The sequence below is a fragment of the Podarcis vaucheri genome (assembly GCF_965113315.1).
Source record: "Podarcis vaucheri genome assembly, chromosome: 2".
In the NCBI taxonomy this organism is placed as follows: domain Eukaryota; kingdom Metazoa; phylum Chordata; class Lepidosauria; order Squamata; family Lacertidae; genus Podarcis; species Podarcis vaucheri.
In genome coordinates, this window is record NC_138760.1 from 25,644,093 (window position 1) to 25,654,222 (window position 10,130).

The 10,130-nt window shown below is 38.6% G+C and overlaps 1 protein-coding gene across 2 annotated transcripts in view; it reads left to right on the top strand.

Moving 5' to 3' along the window:
• Positions 1 to 10,130, top strand: part of SARNP (SAP domain containing ribonucleoprotein) — a 65,636-nt gene that overhangs the window by 16,054 nt on the left and 39,452 nt on the right. For both annotated transcript variants that reach the window (XM_082212871.1, XM_082212872.1), the window contains exons 4-8: positions 27 to 94; positions 4,114 to 4,165; positions 8,032 to 8,105; positions 9,108 to 9,136; positions 10,095 to 10,120. In XM_082212871.1, coding sequence (XP_082068997.1) covers positions 27 to 94; positions 4,114 to 4,165; positions 8,032 to 8,105; positions 9,108 to 9,136; positions 10,095 to 10,120 — 249 coding nt within the window. The remainder of the gene's footprint in view (positions 1 to 26; positions 95 to 4,113; positions 4,166 to 8,031; positions 8,106 to 9,107; positions 9,137 to 10,094; positions 10,121 to 10,130) is intronic.

Below are 10,130 nucleotides of genomic sequence, written 5' to 3' on the forward strand. Positions count from 1 at the left end.
CTCCTTGTTGACTGTTTATGTTGCAGGAGGAAGAACAGAAGCCCACAGATGCTCCTATCAAAGAGGAAGTAGCTATTGAGAAATCAACTGAAGTGTAATTATCTGCCCTTCATAAGCTAGAACGTATTGGTCAAACATTAATGTGTTTGTTTACCTTCAATATTTGTGTGCCACCTGACCACTAAGACTTTGTCATTGTATGAATCTGTAATTCTATAGATGAATGGATGACTAGTGGTGGCTAGGGATTACATGTTGAATACTTTGGCTTTTTTGGAAATCACAAACCAGAAGGCTAGCTAAAAGTTAAAATTAAATATAGACCCGTTTGGAGTTGACAAAGTCCCATATTCTTTTATAGAACATCCAAGTTATTGGACATCTTTGCATGTAGGAATTTACTCTATCATCCTTGAGCCAAATGTCTATAGCAATCCAACCTCAAAATCTCTTAAGGCTATATATATTTTGAACTTAATAAAGAAGTAAGAATTTTTCACCAATATAATTAAAATGTTGCACCATGGAAAGCTACATTTTGTAACCTAAGTAGTTTTACCATATCTCTCCCCCCACCCCGGCATTACCTCCCTAGTCTCTTGTCAGTATATTCTCTCTCTCTCTCTCTCTCTCTCTCTCTCTCTTAACAGAGAATCTCACATTCGGTTCTTGTTAGCCTTTGTAGGTGTAAGAAGAATTGTTAGAGCCATCTTGGCGTTAGTAAAGACAAAGCAAAAGTACACAGTTTAGCTTGCAAAGCTCATTCTCATTCCACATCAAGGAATAGGCAAGTTGTAAAAAAGAAAAGGGCCACCTGTGTCAACGACATGCTTTAAAGGCTAAAATAGAGAAGCAAATTGCCCATTTGTCCCTTGTGCCATTCATCAGCTAAACATTTGAAGGGGTATGCAGCCTACGCCTGACCCTCACGCACACAAACTGTGCAGGGAAAAGAGGTCAAGGAGGGTGAACTACCACCGCCCCTAGCAATTATGTTGCATCTCCTAACGGATTGTCTCACATTTTGAGATGCGTGGTTTTAAGATAGATAAAATGTAGCAGGCCTGTGTGTTTCATGAGCAGATCCCATATCCTTGCTCTTCTAGCTGCTTTCAGCTTCCTTATCAGACTGAACCAGATGCACAAGGATTTCTTGATATAGTAATTGCATGCAGTGGCCTGAATTACCTGAGGGCACAGTTTTCACATTCGCTAGGTGTATTTCTTTATTAATTGTTTGGATTATTTTCACTTCGCTTTTCATCCCCATAGCGCTCTCAAGGCAGCTTACGGAGAAAAGATAATAAAACAACTTATTGAACCAGCAAAACCCTTTGTAACAAAAGTATTTTGTTCTCAATTATTAGAAGGTAATTAGAATAAAGTACTCTAATTGTCCCAATTCATATTTAGACCTTTTTCTGGCTAATTCTTCCAGCTGTAGAAATTAGGTACATTTTTATCATTTTTATCAGATGACAAAATAGAGCTGAGGAGAAGACAAGTGATTGTTTGGGAGAATAAGGTTCTGCTACCGTAATTTACATTATAGAGGTCCCTGCTCTGTTTTATGTATACATTGTACCTTTCTTGGCAGCAAAGTCATTGGAATGTAGAAGCACTGAATTCAGTGGGGCTCACTCACAGATAACAGGTTAGGATTGTAGTCTTAGTAGCTTGAATATTTTATGCCAATGGCGTTTGTGCATAATGTGAAAGGGTGAGTACAGTTCTAATGGAATAAGTTCTTAGTTCAAGCTATGGCTGTATTCATGGTGCAATGAGAAAAAATTATCTGGATCATTGCCTTCATTTTCTGTGCAAATATATGTGAAAATTCCTATTGAATGAAAATTACAAGCTTGAGTTTCTAACCATCATTCCCATAAATATCAGTCAGATGTTGCTATCTGCCCTATATTTATTGGGATTTTTGATTTGAATGACTGTTGTTGCACCATATTATTACATAACCCTGATCTATTAGCAATTAGTAGCAACCCAAAAAGCATACAATTTGACCAAATCCTATGCTGTACAGCTGAATTTTCAGTTTGGAGACCACGATTATGTGAATTTTAGTGTAGTGGCTGTTCCTAGGCAGCAGGGGGTGCCCTTTCTCCGCATCACAAACAGAAGGCAGCAAACAGTGCTGCAGGGGTAACAAGTCCCTGGTTCCTGTTCTGAATTGCTTCCTGTGAAAAAGTCATTAAACCATTACTACCTTTCAGGGCATAAAATAGAAAAACTGTCCAGGAATCCTGAACAAAAGCCATCCATTTCTCTAAATGGGAGACCTTAATGAGTCAGGCTATGACCCACTGTTTTATGGGAGCTGTTTGGAGGAGGAGGATGCTGTTTCATTTAGCCTGGGAACTTCCGAACTTTGCATCTTCTTCCTTTGTTTTCTTTTGCAAACCTCAACCCTGTTTTCAGAGCATAAACTTCCAAGCACGCCCACTCCATTATATTTTTGTTTGAGTTGTTTACTGGCTCCCATTGCACATTGTTAAAGAAGTGTGTGTTTGAAATGGAGCTATAGCTGACCTGGCCAAAAGTCAACCATAGCTGTCCCATGAACTACAACACAGCAGTCCCTTTGTGAATATGTGGTCATAAAAGAATAAAGATCTGACGGCATATAGCATAAGCTTGAGGTTTCTGGTTGGGGTTGACTGTTCATCGTAAGTGGTTTATACCGGTTATACTATGCGAATGATTACAAGCTAAATAGGACCTCATTTATCTAACTGGTGTAGAACGCATCCAACTATTTGAATATGCAATTCAAACTTCAGATAAAGAGTCCAGTTTACATTGGCATGTGAGAGAGACAGTGAGTCTGGAGTTCTGTAATGTCTCATGGTTCGTCATCTTCATACTTTGCCTATTCCCTTTATTCTTCCTATTCTTTCAAGTTGAATGACATCTGTTTCATACAGAGTTGAAGATAATTTCATTCTTTTCAAGGTTGTACAGATAATTGGGGTTTAAACAGAGGCTAAATATGAGGGTTGTCATCATACAAGCAGAAAATGACTACCAAGCTCCACATTTGTTCCATTGGTCCTGCACCTTACTAGAGCAGAGATGAAACCCATGAGTTGATTAAAGGTTTGCCCTTATCAAGACAGCATACTTTCCTTTACACAGTCAAATTCTTTCTTTTGTACCCCCGGTTCTCTTTATAATATATATCCATGCATACATTAATTGACTCATGGAGTACTATGTGAACTGCAGACTCGTTCAGTTTCAGCACGTGCTGTTACTGTTGCCTGTCTCTTCCTGGTTAGAAACTATATAGTCTGTAAGCAATCATGTTTCTTGTTGGTTTCTGAGCATGTACAAAATCTAAATTAACAAACTGGCTGACCATCCACCAGGCCATTAGACACACAGATCCCATTTAGTGATTTCATCTTTTATTCCATCTTCAAATCTAATTTTTTACAATGTATTTTGTATCATTTTCCTGTTACTTAGGTCTCATTCAATATATATGTATGTTTCTACATATATTTTACAAATTCCAAAATAACTTGTTATCATATCAGTTAATGCAATATGCAACTTTCCCTAATCTTACCTTCAATTGATACATTTTCCAGGGTTTCTTTGCCAATGTAATTTCTTACTAAATCCCTACATTTATCTTAAAGAAAATATTGTTTATGACCACATAAAATTAATTCTGAGGAAGTTTGGATTTCATAATCAATTATCCTTTATTCCACCACCCCACCCATTTTTTAAATTTTATTAATCAGTACCACCAGATGCTGATTTTTAATGTCTCCTTATCCTGGTATTGCCAGTATTTCGCTGAATTGTGTCAATATAGCTTCCTATTTTTTAAAGAGGTAGAACACCTCTTATTAAAATAGTGTTTACTGAGCATTTTTCAAATATAAATTATTGTTACACTGACAACAGCTTTAGGGAAGGCAGGACAGACTTCTGGAGCTCAAACAGAAACTGCAGTCATAGTCAAATGTTCTTCAAAAACCACTTGCAGGAAATAGTTCAGGCTTGGCTACAGATTAAATTGTTGAAAATAGACACAGTTGATATGTTATTTATGCTTCAGTCTGTCAATTTATCTTCCTCTAGAGGTGCAGAGAAGAAGGTGGTGAAAATTGCCTCAGAAATTCCACAAACGGAGGTAAGGTTTTCTCTTTTTCCAATTATTTTCATCTGAGTTTAACAACTAGGCTCCCACATTTGGAAATAGTGTTCTGTCTCCACCATAATTTTAGCACATGTAGCTCAGATTCGGCCAGTGTTTTATAGTGTATGTTACTGAGTTTTTCTTTTTCTAGTCTGCTGTTGGTCTGCTATTACCAGGTTGTTCACCTTCCTCTCTCCTCTGCTTTTGGGCACTAGAAAGAGATATTGGGAGCATCTGCTTCCCATTGTAAACAAACCACAGTTCTCACAAAGCATAGTTTAAACAAAACACAGTTCCTGGAGTTCAGCCATCATGGAGAATTTTGGCTTGTTTACTGTGGAAAGATGGGGAACGGGGACTGCTTGAGCCATTTTACATAGCAGGAAGCAATACCCCACCCCCCATTTCCTCTGAACTGCTTCTGTATAATAAAGTCATAGGTACATTCACATTAACACTAAGCCATATATTAGTGCTATGTAGTTGAGCCCAAGTATGTTTCTCTCCTTCCCCTGCTTTTACATGACGAGGAGGAGGACTTTAGCAAGGTTTAGCTTTACTTTTAAAGAACCTGGCTTAATATTACATTTGAATCAGGGATTCTTATTTGAAACAGACTCTTGTCAGTTCTTAACCAGCTTCAGACCATAGGCTGTGAAGTTGGTTTGTTCAACTAACTGTTTAGCTTAAACCAGGGTTCTTGGTTCAAATGTAATGTTAAAAAGTGAAATAAACTCTGCTGAAGTCATCTTTCTGGCCATGAAGGAAGAGGAAAGGGTTGAGGGAAACGTGTAAACATTACACCATGGTCCAGCACAGCAGTAGCCAACACTGTGCCTGCCAGAAATTGTGAACTGCAACTCTGACCCCTTGTGCTAAGCTATCAGAGAGTTGGAAGGAGGGACTTTGATCACTGCAGATGGTGACAGCAGTCACGAAATTAAAAGACACCTGCTTCTTGGGAGCTATGGTTTTCCCAGTAGTGATGTATGGAAGTGAGAGCTGGACCATAAAGAAGGCTGATTGCCGAAGAATTGATGCTTTTGAATTATGGTGCTGGAGGAGACTCTTGAGAGTCCCATGGACTGCAAGAAGATCAAACCTTTCCATTCTTAAGGAAATCAGCCCTGAGTGCTCACTGGAAGGACAGATCCTGAAGCTGAGGCTCCAATACTTTGGCCACCTCATGAGAAAAGAAGACTCCCTGGAAAAGACCCTGATGTTGGGAAAGATTGAGGGCACAAGGAGAAGGGGACGACAGAGGATGAGATGGTTCGACAGTGTTCTTGAAGCTACCAGCATGAGTTTGACCAAACTGCAGGAGGCAGTGGAAGACAGGAGTGCCTGGCGTGCTCTGGTCCATGGGGTCACGAAGAGTTGGGCACGACTAAACGACTAAACAACAAGTCTAATCTCCTGCCAATGCAGGAATCCCCTACTATTGCATCACTGATAAGCAGCTTTCCCCACTTCTGCCTAAAAACTGAAAAAGTTAGCTTTGGATTCAGTAGTTGTAGTTTGAACTGTGTCTTATTAGCCTTAATTCTCCTATGCCACATATATCTGTTGCTGTAGTCTCTATTAGCTTTATGATGTGTAGCTCTATTGCAATTAGTAAATGAATACAGCCTGTGTTATCTTTTGGCTTGCATTGGCAAGAGAGATCACTAGACCAGTTTTGGAGAACTGATTACTTATTATTTCGCAGTGTGAGATGAAATGTATTTGCTATGCCTCCATATCTGCCCTTCAAATTGTTCTCTTCTCATTCTGTGGCTCTTTCTCCACACTCGCGTTAGGAACCGCTTCCAACATTAAAGGAGATATGGACACGTCTGTAATCTGTCCCTTATACAGAGTTTGGCCTTCTTCTAAGGGAGCAAAGGGTTCTGTGGATAAACCTGGCATACACTTTCTCTCTTACATCTGTTTGGCTTCCTTAATCCTTTATTTTCATCACTTTCCACTGCGCTCTCTCTAACTGAGGAAGCTGATATGAAAACACAAGTCTGTCTCCCTACTGTTCAACTGTCACCTTCAAGATCTAATCTGCCTGTAAGCTGACCACAGTAATTGCGGACTGATGTCACAAATCATGGATTATTACTTTGGTGGGGCAAGTAACCAGAAACAATAAATAGAAAATTATCTGAAATGGAGCTGGTACTGAAAGAGTGACGTCTTCTAAACTTTGTGGGAAGCCTTCATCAAGGGATCATTAAATTATTCTACTTGCGTCTTCTCTTGCTCCCTCTGCTTTCGATTTGCAAGTCTGCCAAACTCCATTCTTTCTCAAATCCCTTGATGTTTCATGAAACTTTTAAACTTTATAATGTAAATACCTTCCAGACTCAATTGACGTACCTAATGTATCATGACCTTCTCAGAGCAACAGGGTTTTATTTTCAGCACTGTCATTAAGGGTGCTGCACTTGAACTGCTTTCAGGTCACATAAGGAATTGAGATTCTTCTCAACTTGTAGAAAACCTCACTTTAGTGAACAAGTTTACTGTTTGCAAGAATTAGCAATGGGTTGTGCTGTCCAATGAAGGGTCCGTGCATTTCTTAGGTTGACAGTAGGTCATACCATGAAGTGTTTTAATTTGATCGTCATAGATATGTTGCTGCATCCATGAAGCTTTTAGCCATTAGGAATGAAGCTATCTTCTATTCATGCAGAAATACTATATATGTTGGGCTTTCTGCATGTTTCATACAGTTATTTATTGTAAGTAACTGAATTTCTTTGTCTGATCATCTTTCATATACGCCACAAATGAACGCACATTGAATCATGTGTTCCATGTAAAATTATTTATTTGTGAAATGTAGCCTTTTTATGAGCCTATTCCAGCACATGTTCTTGGACTCCTGCCATGTTCTGTAAATCAATTTCGCTTTCCATTTGTAAGAGAGATTTTATCTTAACTTCTGTTGAAGTTCTGTTTTGCATGTTTCCGGATCAGCTGTGATCTGTTTGAGCTGTCACTTGCTTTTTGCAGCTAGGTGGGGAAATAAGTTGCTCATTTTGTATTCATGCCGGGGCTGCTATTCCTGTGACTTCTGGGCAGAGCTTTTTCTGGTTGAAATGTGCAACATTACTGCCAACACCTATTTCAGCTGCCCTGGTTTGTGTATGTGTCTGAAGCAGGTACACATTGCCCTTCATAGTAGCTAAGATAGAAGTAGCCAATACGGCCTTCTTCTGATGATGCTCAACTCCTAACATCCCCAGCCAACATGGTGAATTTAATGGATGATGGTAGTTGTAATCCTGCAACATCTGTGGCACACCATGTTGGCGACCTCTGAGTTAAACGTTCTTCTAAATACCGATGGCTGTAGCAAAGGGCATGAGGTTACATACCATATATTGTGTTGGCTAATGAGAAACCAGGCTTCTGAACAGAAGCATGCCTACTGGAACAGCCATTTGCACTATTCCGTCTCCCTCTTGTTAAGGGATTGGCGCTGTATTCTTGGTAGTTTAAAATTTCGCCTACCTCAATATGCTCTTAGCAACAAAGATGGATCATTTCATATCTACCAACAGAAACACAGGCTTACTGGGTGTTTACCCCTTATTCTGTGTCCATATTGTCAGAGTTGTCATAACCTCTGGCTCATTAAAACGTGTTGATTGTTGCATCAGGAGAAACAGTCAGAGATTCTCAAGTAGAGATAGGAAATAGTTGATAGTCTCAGTGTTTGGATGGACCTGGTTGAAAAGCAGGAGATTGAAAAGTTTAATAGATAGATGCAGGTGGGAATATACTTATGACTACTCATAAATCTGGAACAAAATGCATTGTTTTTCTATATTGCCTACCAAATTTGTATTCTTTATCTTCTACTTTAGAGAATGCAGAAACGGGCAGAGAGATTCAATGTACCTGTGAGTTTGGAGAGTAAGAAGGCTGCACGAGCAGCTCGGTAAGTCTTTATTTATTGTCATTATTTGTTTTCTGTGGCTGCTTTTTAACCATTGTGCAGATCAAAGTTTATTAGAGATGCACTGTGCAACTGACATGTTCTAGTTGTCTGCAGTGACTACCTTTGGAATTTGAGTTGTGGGTAACCAAAAATGGCTTCATTGCTTTGTAGAGATGCTTGCTTGAACCCTGAAAACTTTGCATGGCTTAAATAGAATTTCACAGTTGTCCTCATACTTCCATAGCCTATCCAGAGTATTAAATCTTAGTCTTTCTTCTAAGAGAAACTGTTTCATAGACTAAGTAACAATGGAAGATAGAAAGGGAATGGGGAAATATCCAAGATAATATTTTAGAAAAACAAAAACAGGGCCTAGTAGACTTCTCTCATAATGTCCTTTTCCAGGTAGAAGTCTGTCTCCCCCCAGAAGATGTCAAAATTACCATAAAATCTATGAACAACTGGTTGTATGGTCAGTTCTTTTCACATGCTTTGAAATGTTAAGACAAATAAGTGAGACAAATTATTATTATCATAAATTAAGTAATATCCCATGTTTTCACTTCTGTGCTGCTATTCATGAGCAACACAAATGGTAGTGAAAGGGATTAAAAAATGAGGAAAATACCATACACAGGTGTGTTTAACCTTACCATCTGCTGATAAGATATCTTGCTCTTTATATCAAGAAAAGTACATTGAAGACTTGTGAAAGATCCAGAGCTTTAAACATCCAATTATTAAACAATGTGTAATGGCAAATAAGAATAACCTACAAGGAAGAATAACCCACAATTTCCTTTTTGGACCATCTGTTCTGCTTGATTGGTGATTATCTTGTGAACAAGGCAGAAATGCTATGTAGATCCAACTTTGTTTGCTGATCTGATTCAATCTAGTAGTCTAGGTATGTCATGTATTAAAATTGTTTTCTAATCTATGTCATGGTTTAGAGACCCAAAACCTCAGAGTCCCTAACCAGGGTTTCTCTCTTCTCCACAGGTTTGGTATGCCTGCAGCTTCAACTAAAGGTATGTGATTCTTGAAGCGGTATCTCATATTTTTGCCTTCCTTTGAATGATTGTGACCATTTTTCTTCCATGCTGTAAAAACAGGGTTGAAAATGAGGTTTCATTGTCTTTGTACCCTTACAAATACATTAGCAACATGGTTCCAGCCATGGTTATTCACTGGATTTTTAATCTCCTTGCAAGATCCTCTTGCTGATAAATTAATATAACTTAATCTTTTTTATGGAATTGCATAGTAAATCCCAGAATAACCTGGATTTGGAAATACCATGGTTTTACTAAACCACTGGAAATCCAACCCGTGGCATCATTATGAACTAAATGCGATGGATTCTGCAGGTCTCTGAAGGGCCCAAAGCAAGGACCAAAAGCTGTAGATGCAAGTGACAAAATTATTATTTCTCCCAGTGCTTAACTCTGGATTAACAATTAGAATGAATGTTTGTATTTCTGTTAGAGGATAAATCATTTTAGAATTAAGGTGGTAACACATAGTACCTGCATGGACTTTCTAGAGAGTTGGTGTAGGCCACAGAACATGGCAGACCCCTGATGTAGTAACTGGCAGATACTAAAAGTCCCACTGAGCTCAGTGAGGCTTGTACTTTGGTACCTGGATATAGGACTAGAATCTTTAAAAAGTTCACAGAGAGAAAGCTTCCTTCCCATCCCATTTTGTTCAGGTGGGTCTCCCCAAGCTTCCTTGAGAAGCTTTTCGGAGATTGCAGGAAAGAGGAGAGAACAGGAAACATTTATTCTGCTAATGCCTTATTAATTTTGGAATCTAAGCCATTATATATTCTAATAAAAATTTCCACTTCAAGCATATTTTGAGTCCCTTTTGGCTTTAAGACCACTACTTTGATTCTAACCACTTTTTAAATTTACTATTTAGGCAATCGGAAGAAAGCTTGATTCAAATATGATAATTTAAAATGGTTTTTGTTCACTATTTCAGGTCTTGTGACAGAAAGTAAGACTACAGTAAGTAGCT